The following is a 17,482-nucleotide window of genomic DNA, read 5'->3' on the forward strand; positions in this document are numbered from 1 at the left end:
ATCACAGAACAGACAAGTCCTCAGCTTTCAGACTGTCCATTTACATTTCAAAACACTACATCCATTAACAACAGGAGCACCATCTGCCCTTTCGCCTCACCTTTGGCAACAGGTTCAGTTTCACAAGTATTCTCAAGTTAGCTGGTGTTACTAAAATAAGCAGATGAAAACCCCATATGCCAGATAACACAACAGTATTGTTAAAAGATAGATTAACTTGCCTGTTCCTGGGAGGATATTGTCTGAGTGTTGTCAGTGGAGAAGCAGCAGGCTTGAAGGTTGGAGATGTGAACCCATTGATAAATCCAGTATTTGGAAATGGTGTTACCTAAAAAAACGTATTGCATGCTCATCATTATAAACAAACTGAGTATAACTTTTCTTAACCCCATATTTTTTGTCATTCTGTGCGGGACAGTACTTAAAAGATTGGCTCAAGCAGAAACAGAGCATCTGTCTAATGCCTTGTAGCTAATTTAAAAAATTTCTGGAAAAACTCCAAGCCTCTGTATTTCTGAGAAGTCAGCCACTAGACATATTCAGCTTATGATAGTTTCAGAGGATTGAAAAACATCAAGCCAAAATTCTTGGCTGTAAGTTAAATAGCTCTCCTCCTATTTCACACCACACTACACATGACTTTGGAGTACAGAGACACCTCTTTGTCAGAGCCTCTAATTGACATTGCCTGTCATTGTTTCTCTTATAATTTACATGTGAATTCCTCCCTAAAAAAAACCCTCAACAACTTCTTTTTAGTTCCTCATTCTACTTCCATGTGACATCTAAATAAAGCCTAGAGAATAAGTGGATGTTAAGTGGAACTCTGATGCTTTTCAGATCTTACCACCTTACTCTACACATGAAACACTGTCTTCTTGTCTGAAGAAACAACATTAGCAAAAGATTTTCTGGGGTGGGTGCATATCAATGTCTTGTAGTAACAAGATACCTCAAAACCTGAAGCATGTTCAAAGTAATTTTTCCAACCTTGCTAGCACACTTGTGTCTTTTTAATTTAAATGTGTAAGTGAGTTGCATTTAAGAAATGTTACTATTAACACCAGCAAATGCTTGCTTGTCTTCTCCCCCTGAAAATAACTACGAGGCAGAACAATAAGACTCCTCCTACACTCTATTAAATGATGAGAAACAGCTAGGATTAAGACTATTTTCTATAAAGGTACATTTAAACTTGAAAAAGGTTTCTTGCACAAGTTAAATCACTGATCAATGGAAAACAAAATTTAGCACTAAAGATGTCATATCAAACTACTGCTAGCCTAACTTAGCATGCACGACAGCAAATGCTACCTCAGACTCCACAAAAAGGCCATTAAAAAAGGCCTTTTAAAAAAGGCCTTAAATAAAGCTCCTCAAGGAACAAAGTTTCATCAAAGTAATGCTTTCTGGTTTAAGAGTTACACCTTAATGTAAAATTCCACCAGAACTAGCAAGCAACCACTGAATCTGAAAAATGAGAAGACACTGAACATATTGGGGACACTAGCAATATTCAACCCTTCTTTCTTTATAATGATGTGTGATATTTTTGGAGGAAAATTTTTTTTTTTCCGTTTTCCAATAATACCAAAAGCATCTCCACAGAAGTCATCTGGCTCAAACATGCTTTCTTTTCAGTTTCTTTTTTTTTTCCCCAAGCAGGACAAACTAGATCTTTTCTCAAATACTATTAAGTACGTGATGAAGAACCAGGTAGTTTTAGAATCCTGAGGACAAGTGTTGCCATATTCAAGTTTCAAAACTTAAATGGTATGCCCACACTACTGGAGATCTCAAATTAGAGATGAGAAAAAGCAGTCTTTATGTTGAAGCAGAATAGAGAAACTTTGCTGTATTTTCACACAAGTCTCTACATGCGAACTGCAACCCTGTCTCATGAAAATTATTGCTGTGTCATGGTTCCTCATGGTCCCTGTTCTCCTCAAGTGATTTCTATTCAAATATAGCTCTTCCTACAAAAGAATCAAGAAACATCACGTTACAGTCATGTACATAAAATGCAGCTAACCAATGACAATACACTGCAAAACAGTGAAAGGCAAAGCCCAGACAGTTGATTTCCTGTTTTGACTAAGAAAAGTATGAGATCTTTAATGCTGACAAACTCATAATGTCCTCCCCAAAGGACAGGACTAATAAGCCTTCTTTAAAACAAAAAGTTACAGGATAACATAAGGCGGATACACAGTCTACTCTGCCTGAACCTGTGGCTTACTAATCTAGGTCTTCTATACCATTCCCATCCAGCTACTTCAGCATCCCAGAGGAAGACTGTGCAATAGCCAGTCTTAGTTTATCTACAGGAAGATTCACATTCATTGCTGCTTAACAAGGCAGCTTTCTCCTGGAGTAACACAGCTTGCTCTGTTACCTTCTCTCCTCTGCATTCTTCATCCCTCTGAGAAAGCCTCCCCCTGCAACAGCTCTGGTTCCCTTCCCTGTGTGTGAAGTGTTTAGCACACCAACTTTTTAATTAGCTCGTGGTTCAGTACAGAGGATGTGTGCTCAAGTTTGTTCAAGGACACTTTAATCCTCTGCCAAAAAAAACCATCTAAAGAACTTTAATTTTGAGCATTGCTCCCCTCATTTCTTTGAGCCACAAGTAAAGAGGCATCTCCAAAGGGGAGAAAGAGGCTCCACATAGGAAACCTGAGCCTCCCAGTCATTACAGGAGATCACCCATGTATTTTTAAGGTAACAAAGGCCAGCTAAATGGGGCCAAGGTAATTCTGATGAGACTGTCACAATGGAGAAGATGGAAGCAGCATTGCAGGACACAGTGGATGTCCCATTACAGTATATAAGGATTTATTGCTACCACCCTAGCTTCAAGGCTTACCAACAGCCTCTTTTAAGAAAAAAGCAATTGAAAAGTGATTTTTGTAATTAGCAAAAGCAGTTTTACTCTTCATTGGCAAAAGAGATGTTACTATTGGACAGAAAATATTCTGCTTTAAGAATATGCCAAATAGGGCAATTCAGCATGCTAACCTAGAACCTAACTTCCTCCTAGAAGATAAGACAGCATGGCATCTTGACAAATCCTTACTAAAGAACTGCCTCAAAACCTAAAAGGTTTAAGAAGAGAATCACAGTCCTCAAAGTCTGAGACCAGATACAATTTTCAAATAATCCATCTTGTACACCATGGGAAGGATTTTGAAGGACTGTTTTTCAAGAGGAATTAGAATCTTAAACTCCCCTCTTCAGGATACATTTCCTACACCTCAATAAAAAATAATACCAGCTTTGAAAAGAACACAACTGTTTCAGAATCCCAGAGACTTACCAATGAAGGGTCAAGGTAGCTGTGCGTGGCTGACCAGGTCTGTGGGCCAATTAAGCTGTACAGTGGGAAGTGCTGCTGGGGACTGTATACTGGAGGTATGTAAAAGGATGTTGTGTAGCGCTGCTGCGTGTAGAGGTTCATATCCAGAGGTCTATATCCATTCTTTGGCAAAAATGTGTTTATAGCTATTGCCTTTGCTTTTATCCTTGCCTGCAAAGGAGATTAGATTATTTATTACAGAAACTTTTAAATTAAGTCAGGATGGTTCAAACTAGCAGCCCTCAAACTTCTACTGGACACTTATCAGCCACTGCTTTCTCCCTCAAGGACAGCAGGAACTACTGAATGCTTCCCTCCTCCCTGATGCTGGGCTGGATATGCCACTGCCAGAAACGAGGAAAAGGAGAAATGAACACCTGGTATGTGCTACATTTCTAAGCCCACCTCCAGGTCAAATGGCTGCTGAGATTGGACCACTTAAATTTGTATTAGAAAACACAGTGAGCACCACAAAACCCAGAACATACACATGTGCCCCACCCCTAACATCATAAACCTCTGTTTACCTTAATCGGTTTTCCTTGGAAAGTCTTCACTTCTTCTCTAAGGTATCTGTAAGCCTTTAAAAAAAAGAAATTATTTTATTTGTCAAATATAATTTAAATAAAGGAAACTTAAGTTTTGACAGGCTAAACCTAACAGTAATTCTTGGAGTGTCTGCTAATGTTACAGTATAGCAAACTCTCATATATCATCTGCATTTAGCAACATTAAACTTATCATTCAGTGCTTCAGTAGCATTAAAACAAGACTAACCGTTATGATTGAAGCATTTTCAATGTGTCACCCAAAATATCAACATTCTCAGTACAAAACAATCACAGCTTCAGCCAGGAAATGTGAACAAGATAAAAAAAATTTTTATGTTTAATAGTTACTGAAAACTGGATGCTACCTAAGGGGAAGCATTACTGTTTCACAGTTCGGGGTATCTTTCTTAAGTTGTTACACATTTGTAATACAGTTTATGACCTATCAATTCACCCTCATATCATCCTTTTTTACTGTTACATTCTAATATGCTAAAAAAACAGTGTTACCTGCTGTGCATCAGCTTCTGATTCAAATGTGATGAACCAATTGTCATTATAGGCAAACTCACAGTTGATGAACTTAGGCAAATTGTCTCCTTTGAAAAGTGCTTCAACCTCCTGGGGAAAGTGGTTTGATAAGGAGGTAAAGGGAGGGGGGGAAGGGGAAGGATGGAGAGAAGAAAACATCAATTTAAAGTACAAAACTCTAACACTCCAAGAAGGAAAGAAAGAAAGCACTGCTGGGCTTACAAAACAGAACAAAGTCGTTCAGTACACCTGCAGTAGCGTCAGCTCCCTCTCCCTACTGGAAGGAATTCAAACTAGCACTGTCTAAGGCCATACTGCAAGAGGAGTTTAGCTGGGAGCTCTTTAGGCCACAGAGAGACATTTAAACTTGGCATCAAGTACAGAAAGATGTCTATTTCTCACCTGTCCCCAAAAACCATGGAGCCACATGAAAACCTGTGCATATGGCATGGGACAGGAAAATCCTGCCCCTTCAGCAGAAACCTGCAGATAAGCTTTAACTCAAATGTCTACAGATGCATGTATTTGAAATAGGGCTTATGTTACCTCAAACATAACCAGCTAGTTTCTACAGAAAACACACACACTGGACTTAATATTTGTTTTAATTCATTTGCATTTTTTTTGGTTTTGCCACAGATTTGAGCTGAGCAGCATCAAAAGGCAACACAAGTTGGGAGGCATTACAGCATTTTGGAATTTTGCTGCTTAAATAAAGCCTGACTCTGCTGTGCCAGGAAACATAGGCTATTAAATCTGGTTAGTTAAGTCTAGATTTTTCCAGTCTGACAAATTTAAATGCAATGTATAAACATTTCACTGGAGACCAACTCTTTTGAAAATAAAGACTCCTCAGAACTTTGTTGTTGTCAAACATTTAAGAGTGACCATCAAGTGCTAATATATCCAACCTGACAAACTGATGACAGCAAAAAAATTTTTTTTCTAAATGTACAATACTAAAAGCTAGGCAATCTTTGAAATGCTACATTTCATTTGGAAAGCGAGAAGTAGCCACTATTTTTAAGCTATATACATAGCATATATCCAACTTCTTCCTTCCAATTCCTTTTAGCCTTTTGTTTCATGTTCCTGTTTTTAAGGCCACCTACTTTTTTGTTATCAGTTTTAAACTGCAGTACTTCTGATTTTTGTATAAAGGTTATCAAGAGCAACTCTTTCAGAATCTTTAGTCTTCCCTGTAAAATTAAATAGAAGAGAAACTAAAATATCTACCCGTCATCAAGAATCTGCGCCTTCTCCTCCTTTGTGAAAATTCAAGATGGTTTAATTATGACCCCATAATTTTTTCTAATCTTTCCATTAGTTATAGTCCCTGCTTCATCAAGAGTGGCATTGAGTATCTTTCAAAGAATGAAGTTCTCCTGTCTTGCACTCATTCCACAAGCCAGTAGAGATCCTTAGTGACTTATTGACACCTCTCACCTCAGCACTATGGAAATGTTTGCAAAGCTTTAACTGCTTTACTTGAACAAGCCAAGGTGCAACAGTGGCATTTTCTAGTCTAACACTTACCTTCTTTCATCCTTGTCTATTTATCCAAGGATCTCAGCACCACGTGCATATAGATAAGACAAAGTCCAAGAAAATCATGGTAACTCTACCAAAGACAGCACTATCAGTTTCTCAGCTCTCTGCAGAGCTACAGGTTCTACCATAGTCTTCCTATGAGCAACATTATCAAAAATACTTATTATCCAAACAAACACAATAAACTAAGTTTAAGAAGTGTTGTTAGAAACTAACAGTGTAGTAAGAAATGTGATGTGCTTATTGAAATCTAGAAGAAATCTAACTTCCAAGTCCTAAGGGAAAGATGTTTTTTACTGAACAAGGAAACACTTACTTCAATGGGAGTAGATTCAGGTACTTCACGTAAAATCACAATACAGCGATTCTGATTTGGCCGAACTTTTTCCCCCTTCTCATCCACTTGAACTAAAGGCAACGCTAAGAGAGAAAAGACAAGAATGCATTTTAGCTATCAGCAAATGTAGTAGCTTTGCACTCCAAAAGATGCTGTCAACACAGTTTTACAATGCAGAGCCTCAAATATTATTGAACATTAACAAACAAGCAGACAATGACTGATGACACTTTCAAACATATGAAACCAAGCAGACATGTTTCCTTATCACATCCACACTTTTCCAGCCTAGAAAATCCCAATTCATTTGTTTTCTTCTAAAGCACACATTGAGTCATGGTTGTTTGGGGCTTTTTTCTTACCTTAGTGGTAATGTCCAGTAGCCTCTTCTGAGAATTTAATCAAAGAAACAGAATATCAGGTTGGATCTCAAAGATAATTTGGTGCAACCTTTCCTGGTAAAAAGCACAGTTTAGACAGGATGGCCCAGCACCCTGTCCCGCTGAATCTTTCAAGTATCCAGTGTTGGGGAATCCACCACTTCCCTGGGGAGATTATTCCAATGACTGATTGTTCTCTGTGGAAAATTTTCCTCTTGTGTCCAACTGGAATCTCTCCAGGAGTAACTTGTACCCATCACCCCTCATCTCTACCATGTGACTTTTTATATAAAGGGAGTCTCCATCTTCCTTGCAAGATGGCCATAAGGTCTGCCCGGAGCCTTTTTTTTCCAAGGCTGAACAAACCCAGTTCTCTTGGCCTTTCCTCATACAGCAGGCTTCCCAGTCCTCTGATCACCTCTGGGGCCCTTCTCTGGATGCAATCTTCTCCTCCACAACTTTTTTGTGGAGTCAGGACCAAAACTAACACAGTATTCCAGGTGTGACCTAACAAGCTCTGAGTGGAATAGTGACTCCTTTACCTCTGCTGCTCTTATTGATGCAGCCCAGCATCCTGTTGTCTGGTCCAGGTCTCCTTCCACAGAGCTGCTCCCTAGCCAGGTAGAACCCAGCCTGTGCTGTACTCCTGAATTATGTTTTCCAAGGTGCAATACCTTACACTTATTCTATGGAGCTTCATAGGGGTCTTGTTAGTCCGCTCCTCAAGCTTATTCAGGTCTTCCTGGAGGGTGGATCTCCCTTCTGAAGTATCCACTTCCCCACTCAGTTTGCTATCATTGTGCTATTTAACAGAGGGCAAATATTTTCCTTCTGTTTCTGTTCATCATTTACATATCTGAAGAACCCCTTCTAGTTTTTGACAAAACTTGTAGTTCTGGCCAAATTCAATCTGAGCTGAGCTTTTCCATTTTTAGGTGCATCTCTGCACACCCTGGCAATGTCCTTGTAGCTCTCACCAGGTATTCATCCACTTTTCCATCTCTCATATGCCTCTCTCTTGTTTTGAGCAGACTCAGAAGCAGAGTTAAGCCAAGGGTGTCTCTTGATCCGCCTACTTCCCTTACCTTTAACGGGGATGAAATGTTTTTGTACTTCCAGGAGAGAACTCCCAGCACTAGTATAGTTAGCTCCTTTATCCTCCATGGAAACTTCCCACAGAATCCCTCCCAACTGTGCTCTGAGCAAGCTGAAGTTTGCTCTTGCAAAATCGAAAACCTTAGAAACGCTCAGGGTGCTCAGCACAACCCCAGACTCCACAGTTCTGTGATTCCTGCAGCCAAGGCTTCCACTAACTGAGATATTACAAAGCAGGCTTTCTTAGTTTCTGAGCAGTGAGTCCAGCAGTGCCTGATTCCTGGCTGCCACATCTAACACTTGTACGGGGAAACAGTCCTCTGCACATTCCAGAAGCTTGATGGATGACATGAGCTGCCGTATTGTTCTTCCAACAAATATCTAAGCCATTGAAATTGACTGTAAGTACCAGGTTTGGCTGACCCAAAGCTTGCTGAAGTGACACAAATATTGCTCTGGTGGCCTTATTGTCTTGGTTTAGGTCAGTAGCAGATGCCTGCTGTAAGATCCCCATTGAAACAACCCTCCTAATCTTGACCCACAGGCACTCTGTAGAGCTTCCACGACTGATGCAGTTGATTTCTATACATTCAAGGCTCTCCTTAACAGAGTGAGACTCCTCCATCCGTTTTTCCCCACCTGTCTTTACACAACAGTCTACAGACATCCATCGTGATCCTCCAGCCATGTGAGTTGTCCTACCACATCCCACAATTTAAACTCATTAATTCTTATTTGCACAGCTCATTATTCAATACCGGGAATGCAAAGTAGCTTTGGTAAAACTACAGTGCTGTAACTGTGATGGTCTAAGCTGCTTGGGCTACTTAACGCTTTACAGAAAAATAATGGCATTTTACTGCAATACATTAAGAAAGGAAGAGAAGAAAAATTCATATTAATAGTTCTACACCAACAACCAAAATGCTTTCTAGCACTGAGGAACTTTTACTTACATCTCAGCACTTCAACAATCAAATCCATATCAGTACTGAGTTTCTTGACATGATCAAGGTTTGCTACTGTCATTATTGGCACATACTGATCACTGTCCATCTGTGATATAAGGTACATGTCACTGGCAAGATTTTCTCTGTTGGGAGAAAAAAATATAAATAGGGAAATGTCACAGATTAACTTTGTCCAATAAATTTGAGATAAAAATTCATCCCATAATAGAAGGCAGATTCCCTCAGCATTTTTGCTAATTAATGAAAATCACTTGCTAAAAGCTTGCTAAATGGTTTAAGTTACACAGTTTTATTATGACCAGTAAAGATCACAAAAATTCACCTGATCTGCAATTGCTTGTAACTACTCTCACTTCACACCAATGTATTTGCTAGTTTATGCACTAGGCATAGAGGTTTCAGGTAAGCTTTAAGAGGTACATCAACACAATGCTCTGAAATTTGTGTGTTACTTGTGTTACTTTCCCCAAATTCTCATCCTTTCCACTCAGTTTTAAGTAACAACTAAGAAATGTATTAACATACATCCCAAGTTAGGCACTGGATCTTGTTAGTCATCCTTCAGTTTGGTACATTTAGGTAAATACATACCTAGATAAACAGAATTCCAGTGTCTTTTTCAGTAATTCTCGTAAATCTTCCTGACCTTCTGGCTGCAACTGTTCATTTCCACCTAATAATTAAAATACTTCAGATTAAAATGTAGTTTTGCTATATTACACAATATCTATTTTAAACAAGCCATCATGTCTATTACTGACTACATAACTAGTAACAAATTTTAAAATTCAATACATGTTCATAATGTATTAGTTACCAACCACCGAAATTGCATGGCAACACTTTTTAAGACACAAAAGAGAAACCATGTCTGAATTTAATTGTTAACCTCTGTTCTCCAAATACATAAAAAACAGAAGCACTTTTAGAAGAACAGCTAGAAGCACATCTCAAAAGTAAAATACTGAAGTGATTTAGCTTGTAGATCTGTCTTCCCTTCTCAGGAGATGAACTGATTTCTAGCTGACGAAACCCTGACTAATGCAGCTGACTAATACAGCACGGGAACAATGCAATGGAGGCACTCCATACTTCTGGCCTCACTCTAAATGACCAACAAATTAATTCAGAGAAGTTTTTAAAAAATGTAGTTATGGAATATCAGCAGATATCCAATCTACTAACAACAGATATGTAATAAATTTACAATCTTTTGGTTAAGAAGGCAAAATAAATTTCTTTCTTATACGTGGAAGTTTAAAAATTATCACATAGAAAACATGAACTTCACGTTCCTTTTAGTTTAGACACAATATACCAATGTCAGTAGAGGGTAAACTCATTGTGTCAGTGGGAGAAGTGTTTAAAGATTAGAAGATTTGTGGCTTTTAGAGACTTATAAAACATATAGTAGCACATTATTAATGTAAATATGTATGCATGTAAATGTAAATTAGTTTTTCAAAAATACTTCACACCAAGTATTGCCCTCTATACCCTTCCCTTCACTAACTTTCATCCTTTTATTCAGCTCTTAGTCTTTCTTCTTCCTAAAGCAATTCTAACTTTCTCCCACCATGCTGTCCTTTCTGTGTTCTATTCTGACAAAGAGAACACAAACACCTGAGAAATACATATATCATGTTCTAACCACTATTTCCCTTCCCTGTCTCCTCTTTCTTTCTTGTCCAAAACCTGGCAAGGACCAAAATTATATGCATTTTTAAAAATAATTGTTAAAAAATGGAAGATCAGATTTCAGACTTGGGACCACGTGTCACTATTCCTCAAGTGGAACAGACCCAACCTGCTGTTCAGCTGTTTACAACACTATCGGACTCGTGTTAAAAGTTAACTATTTTTGGCACATAAAGGACACACTGACAAGTTCCAACATTAATCTGAAAAATACTGTTCCCTTCTAGAGTGTGAGACGTCATTAATACAATGTTCTATTTGCCAGCTAGTTATTATTTAATATTCCCCAACAGTACCCTTAAATAGAAGAGTCAAAGAGAACTTTCAATTTTTAAATATAAGCAAAGATGATGCCACAACTATGTCGGATTTCAGTTGTCTTGATTTCCAGCTATTCTGGATGCTGCTATACTGGTAATTTTAAATACATGTTACTAAATCAGCTAAGCACAATGAATAAGGAACAGACCTCTCGTGAATCTCAATAGACACCCAGCACATTTTCTTCTCCTTCCCATCCCTCATCTCAGTTCAAGTAGTAATCCCACATGCATCTTGCACACCTTCTGTCCCATTCAATGAAATGTAAGCATGGCTGAATCTCTATGCTAGTTTCCAGAAGCTTCTTAAAACATACCATCTGGTATAGACTACAGCTACTAACAGTTGCACTGAAAAAAAATCCTGGAAGGAGTTCATTAAATAAGAATGCAAAGAAGTTAAGACTAAAATCTTGCTTATTTCAGCATTTCAAGTAAAAACTGGTCTTTCCACACATTAACATTATTACTTGAGACACAAACTGTATGTGAATCTCAGCTCAGTACCTGACCCAACTAGAAACATGCAATTGTTTGATTCTATGCAGCACCTTGTAAGACTTAAACCAGGAGGAGACCGGTCTCCAAACATGTCTAAGTTTGATTGCAAAAGAGACAGGATTTCCTAGGGTCTCTTTAAAGAATGCATATATTGAACAACAAAAGTCGTATGGTTTGGGGGGCTTCTTTGGTGCTTTTAGATCTCACTGTTCAACTTGAAATACGTGTTTAGTTTGTTTTTAAACTAAGTCCAAGCACTTCTTAGCTTTTCCTTACCTGTCTGGGTGGTTTCATGCATAGACTCATACTCGGAATGATCGAGAGCCAAAGGGTTCATATCCGTCTGCTCTGAGCCTGGAACAGCTGGGGACGGCTCCGGCAGCTCTGTCAGCACCGCATTCTGCTGCTTTTTGTCGCCATCGCCGTTGGCATCCAGTCCTGCAGCACAGACCACAAACACACTCAGAAAGCGTTCTTTCTAAGCACAGTAACACTACTGTTACAACGAAATCTGAAATAAAGGTGCTTACATACTTGCTTTAAATTTTTTAACAGAAAATTAAAATTGAGACAGTGCTGCACTGTATTTTACCTTCTGCTTGAGCAACAGCTAGAAACTCTTATTCATACCTTCTTTACAAGAATCTGGAGGCTGGTCAGGTATTTCTTCCCACGTTTTGCTCACGCTACCATCAGTGGCACCACTTGCTTCCAAGTGTAACATATGATTTCCCCACACCTTTGCATTGGGGTTTAACTCAGAAACCTTGGTTGACTCCTGCAAAAAGAAATTGATTATGCATTTTGTGTGGATGCACAGCAGCTATCTGGTGCATAGATACATACAGTTTCAAATAACAGTATCAGACTCTAGATTGTACTGTCATGTTTTTTCACACCTGAATATATTAACTGAATTCCCATAATCATTTCAGGTAAAAACACAACGGAATCATGCTGCACAGTATTCACTGCCCTGATTAAGAACCACCAGAAAAGGCTATCCAAGCAGAGCAAATGACAACAAACATTTCATTCTTTGCCTTTGACAGGCTAACTCAGCCTGTACTTGACCTAGAGTTCAGGCAGGTCTCTAATATACATGTCTACTTGATGTTGATTATATTGCTATTTTATCTGTTTCTGAAAAACAACACTAAAAAAAAAAAAAAAAAAAAAAAGAAAAAAAATCAAGAAAATGCAAAAGTACTGGGATTTTTCTGAAATTATATAAACATGTAACAATTTTAATGAAACATTATGGAAAATTGAAAGCAGTAAGATGTGCATGACAGCCTGTCATTACATTAAGAGGAGGAACAGAACATTAGAACAAAAAGGATGAATAACCAGATCCAGTTAAATCATCTCAAACCAATCTCCTTTAACCTCAATTGAAAATGTACATATTTAATTATTATATATGGTTATATACAACCATCATATAAATGGTTACATCTGTGCTTCAGAGAGACTGCTCTCTGCAGTGTAAACATCTACTACAATACTTTTTTATAGCAACATGAGACAGTTCTCTCTTGTTTTGCTAGTATTTGAGCAAAATGCATTGAATTATTCCATACCAAGAATATATTCGAGGTGTTTTAATATAATTACACTGGGAAAGAATATTGCTTATTATAAGACACACAAAAAAACTTGTTAAAAATCTGCTTTCTGAATTTACAGATGCTAGGAACATTACAGTGTTTAAAGACAGGCACTGCAAAACCCCACAAAGCTTTAAATCTTCTCAAACACACACACTCAAATACTTATTATCACAGTGCATAGGAAATATACCCAGAAAAAAAAAAACCTAAAAAAATTTGACTTAAACAGATCTCTTGAATGATAGAGAAGACTTACAAAAAGTGGAAGTGTTTGACGTAATTTCTTGAATAGTAAGGATTCAAAGATGACAGCAAGATCCATCAGTTTCCATTTTTAATAAAAAGTTCCCGCAGGAGACAGCAAACAGCCTTGAGTACAATCCACTGCCCACACTGTGGGCAAGTACTGGGCAAGGTCACAGCAGCTGCTCCAACACAGCCGGTGAGGGGAACACTATCAGGGAAGCTCAGCAGGGAAGGAAAAGGAGCAGCAGGTTTATAAGAGTGGGTAAGGCTGGAGGGGACCAGTGGAGGTCATCCAGTCCAACCTCCCTGCCTGAGCAGGGTCCACAATCCTCAGGATTGTATCCAGACAGCTTTGGTTGTTTCTTAGCCCAGCTAGCCAAGATCCAGCCTAGCTTTTTCCTCTCACTTTTCCTGCAGCCACTCCTTTCTACAGCACTACTCACCTCCAAAAATGAGCCAAAGATTTCCTAATTGCTACCAAACAAGAATTTCAGGAAATCCACAAACATTTCTTCCTATACAAAGTTAAAGAGCCCTAAGAACAGTTTGTAGAAAGCTTCCCTTCTGCACACTGAAGTGCTTATCTTAAGTTCAGCTGGAACTGAGAATCTGCAATCAAGTTACTTTGCCAACAATTAAACTTTCACACAAAGTAAACAGAATGAAAAAAATCAATATTCAGCAGAATTTTTAACTTCTGCATTCTGTACAGCATTCAGTTTTGCAAAGGAAAGGGAGTCGTCAGGTTCTGGACAAAATAACAGCTATTTAACTAATGAAACCACAGTTTGACTTGGCTTAGTCAAACTTACAGCTTCAGCTTTAAGAGCAAATCACTTCTGCAGAATACTTACAAGTTCGTCTTTATTGTGCCATCCCCAAGTACCACCATATTCTGGTGCTATCAGCTGATATGGGTATGTTTCCATTGCATATGAAGCACTTGTTAAACTTTCAGGTTCATTCTGGAAGTTTTCATTAACTATACACAGTCTGTCATTCTTCATTGTATCACTAGAAACTGCATTATTCCATAAAAAGCCCACCAGATATTCACCATTACCAGAAGGAACTGTGTCAGAAAGCTGCTGATGTCTCCAATCAGCATTGCCAGTCTGAAGATTGATGAAATGTGACCACATTTCAACGTGGGGATTTTGTCTGTCCAGGTCATAGGAGTGCTCCTGGTCACTTGATCCATTTTCCATCAGATCTAACACGCACTGCTCTCTGCCTTGTTGAAATCCAGCTGCACCAGGAGAGGCACTGGGTATTTCATAGGAAGGAGTAGCAGCATATTTATCTACCTGCTTTGGGTCAACACAAACTCCAAGCTCTTTGTTTGAGAAAATCTTGTGATCTGGCTGCATCTGTTCCCAGCTTGTGGTAAAGCCATTCATCTCAGTATTTAATATATAACTGGTGTTTTTCAGTTCAGTAGTCTTGGCTTCCAACTGCTTCAAATTCCCCCCGGTAAAAGGTTCTAGATTCCCAGCTGATAAACCAAAACCAGTGAGGTTCTCCTTTGAGTGGATGCTGACACACTGGTTTACTTCACTGTGCTGATGATTACATTCATTTACATCATACATACTTTTTTCATGAGTTTCTAATCTCTCTTCAGTAAAAGGCCCAACAGAAACTTGTGTGTTCCCAGCCTCTGGCTCTGGACTGGCACAGCCACACAACTCAGACTCTTCTGCTGGCTTACCATGCTCATAAGAACATGCATTTTGACACAATAAAGGCAAAAGGTTATGGTCTTTATTTAAGAGCTTACTGGTATCTTCCAGATTTTTAGCGTCATCTTTTAATTTTACGCTCTCGTACATACAACTGTCCGTGGCTGCAGGTACAGTGGAGTCAGAGCCAGCGTCCTGACTGTCAGCCAAGCCCTTATTGCAACTGAAGATGCCTTTATCACAATCAACAATGTTAGCGTCCAGATTCTGTTTTACATTTTCTGCCTTGTTATCAATGGACTCATTTAGCTGACCTTCAAATTCTGTCTGTTTTACAGATTCTACTACATGCCCAGCTATTTTGGCTGGCTCAGTCTCTGCACTCCATTGATTTTCCACTGTGTGGAAGGAACGTACATACTGTTGTTCATCTTGTCTACAGGTCATGTCTATTTTATTCATATTCTCACATTCCACAGACACAGAAGAGACACTGGTTTTGTTATCTGAATTTGAGTATTTGCATACTTTACCTTTATTCCTTGGTGACTCTTGTGAAACCTGACACTCTAGGCTATTTTCCTTTAGGAACATTTCATCTGTGCTTGGATTATGTAGTTCATGAGATGTCACAATGCCATCACTTACCCCTGATCTAGTTCTGCTCAAGTTACCAGCTTCCTCAAGCAAGTCACCTTTCAGTTCAGTGGCACTCACACAGACATCTTCCTCCATGCCACTGAGGTTTGAAGCTTCAGATGATGTCTTGATTTCAGTGCAACCCTTATTGGGAGTTTGAAAATCAGAACCTTCCTCCAAGTTTAGCTGCATTTCAGTCATGTTCAAAGCTTCACAGTTATACAAAATTGTACCTGTGCTTTTCTCTCTCTCTTTCAAGGATACTTCAAAACTGCTGTGATGTTCACTAGAGTCTGGTGCAAATATTTGGCTATCACCATATGTTCTTTCAAGTGTGTTCTTTTCCACATTTGAATTTACTTCGCTTTCTGGCTCTAGAAAGCAGACTTCTTCAGCAAGGTTTTCTACATTGTCCATTTCATGTAACTCTACTGATAATTTAAAGTTACCCCCTATGTTCTCTACCACCTGTTTAGTATTTATTTGCTCCACAACACTTGAGGGATGCCTACTTAAACTAAGTGGCACAACATCAGAATGATTACTTCCCTCAGTTTTTTCTGAATGACATACCCCAGTGTTTACCAATACACTGGAAATACGATCACTGTTTTTCACCTTTTCTGAGTTAGGGCTGTATTGGTCCTCTCCAGCAGCATCCACAGGCTTTACAGAATCACAAGTTGTATACAGTGATTCATTCCAACTGACAGCACCACCCCTGGTATACACCTCATCTTGCTGATTCTCAGGGATGATTTCATTGGACACTTTTGCTCTTAAGACATCTGTTACTGTACTGTCAGTATTTAACCTACGCACCTGACACCTGTCAGTCAGTAAGTTATCAAAAGAACATTGGATATCTAGGCTACAATATTCCTTTGTATCCTTTTTCTGCATGTTTGATCTATCCTCTTTTTTATACTCAAACAGTTCTTTCTGTGAATTAAACTTAGCTTCCACTTGTGCCAATTGCTGCATTGGAAATTCCTTCCCACTGTCTAGAGGTTGTGCCATGGTGCACATTCCTTCATCAGTAACAGCTGAGTTATCTATGTCTGCTGCAGTCTCTTCATGCACAGTAGCTGGCACCTCTTCATCCCCTTTCAGATCTTCGGCATCTACAATACAAATGCTGTAAAACTCTTTGTCTTTCACATTTTGACTGTTGTCTACATCACGACAGGAAAATGTTGGAGACATCTCTCTATATGAACTCGAAACTTTCTGTAAGCTGTCACTCTTGCTGTCTTCAACATTTACGGTTGTTCCATTTTGCCTTGAATGGTCACACATAACTGCATAATCCTCCAGAGAATTTCTATTTAAGGAAATTTCACTCCGTAAGCCTTTGTCTACAATGTCTGGTACATGTGAATTAGAAATACGATCAAACAAGCAATCCTCTTGTGCAGCCACAGTTTCATCATTAATATTGCTATTAATATTTTCTATATTGTTCATGTGCTGACCATTGCTATCAGATTTTGTAGGTGCTCTTTTTTTAATAACCCTATCTTTCTTTTCTTCACTTTTCTGCAGATTTCTGTATGTACCAGAGACTTTCAAGAGATGACTAAAGGAATTAAAGAAGCTAAAAGGTCTGCCATACATTCTCCTAGGGCTGGCATGGGGAGCATTCCCCATGCCATTATATGATGAATATTTTGCTTTTCTACCCCAAAAGCCAGATTTAGAAGCCGATACTGCGCAATCATTGCTACAAACACGTTCAATGCCGACTGTTGCAGCTGCCCCATTAACTGTCCTTCCCACTGTACGCAGATCCTGGCTTTCCACAGTTCCAAAAATTGAAGATAAAGTTTTACTTATCCTTGACTTTGGTGCTTCCTCGTCCACAGATTTTTGTAACAAGCTGGTTTTCTCCTCACTTGTGCTGTTACTCAATTCTTTACTGAAGCAGCAGCCCATGTTTAGTAAGTAGTGTCAGAGGGTCTTCTCATTGCAAATCACCTTCCTCTTTACACTAACTTTCTATGGCTACTGAGGAG

The 17,482-nt window shown here is 38.8% G+C and overlaps 1 protein-coding gene across 3 annotated transcripts in view; it reads right to left on the reverse strand.

Moving 5' to 3' along the window:
* Positions 1–17,482, reverse strand: part of LARP4B (La ribonucleoprotein 4B) — a 57,054-nt gene that overhangs the window by 14,366 nt on the left and 25,206 nt on the right. For 2 of the 3 annotated variants that reach the window (XM_048286340.1, XM_048286266.1), the window contains exons 1-10: positions 14,001–17,436; positions 11,918–12,065; positions 11,564–11,725; positions 9,360–9,441; positions 8,754–8,890; positions 6,302–6,405; positions 4,414–4,524; positions 3,880–3,933; positions 3,314–3,523; positions 222–328 (exon numbers count right to left, since the gene is read on the reverse strand). In XM_048286340.1, the coding sequence (XP_048142297.1) occupies positions 222–328; positions 3,314–3,523; positions 3,880–3,933; positions 4,414–4,524; positions 6,302–6,405; positions 8,754–8,890; positions 9,360–9,441; positions 11,564–11,725; positions 11,918–12,065; positions 14,001–17,402 (4,517 nt within the window). In that variant the 5' untranslated portion in view covers positions 17,403–17,436. Of the gene's footprint in view, positions 1–221; positions 329–3,313; positions 3,524–3,879; positions 3,934–4,413; positions 4,525–6,301; positions 6,406–8,753; positions 8,891–9,359; positions 9,442–11,563; positions 11,726–11,917; positions 12,066–14,000; positions 17,437–17,482 lie in introns of those variants that run through there. The other variant, XM_048286428.1, reaches the window with a different exon arrangement.

Source organism: Corvus hawaiiensis, chromosome 1, assembly GCF_020740725.1.
Source record: "Corvus hawaiiensis isolate bCorHaw1 chromosome 1, bCorHaw1.pri.cur, whole genome shotgun sequence".
NCBI classification, from domain to species: domain Eukaryota; kingdom Metazoa; phylum Chordata; class Aves; order Passeriformes; family Corvidae; genus Corvus; species Corvus hawaiiensis.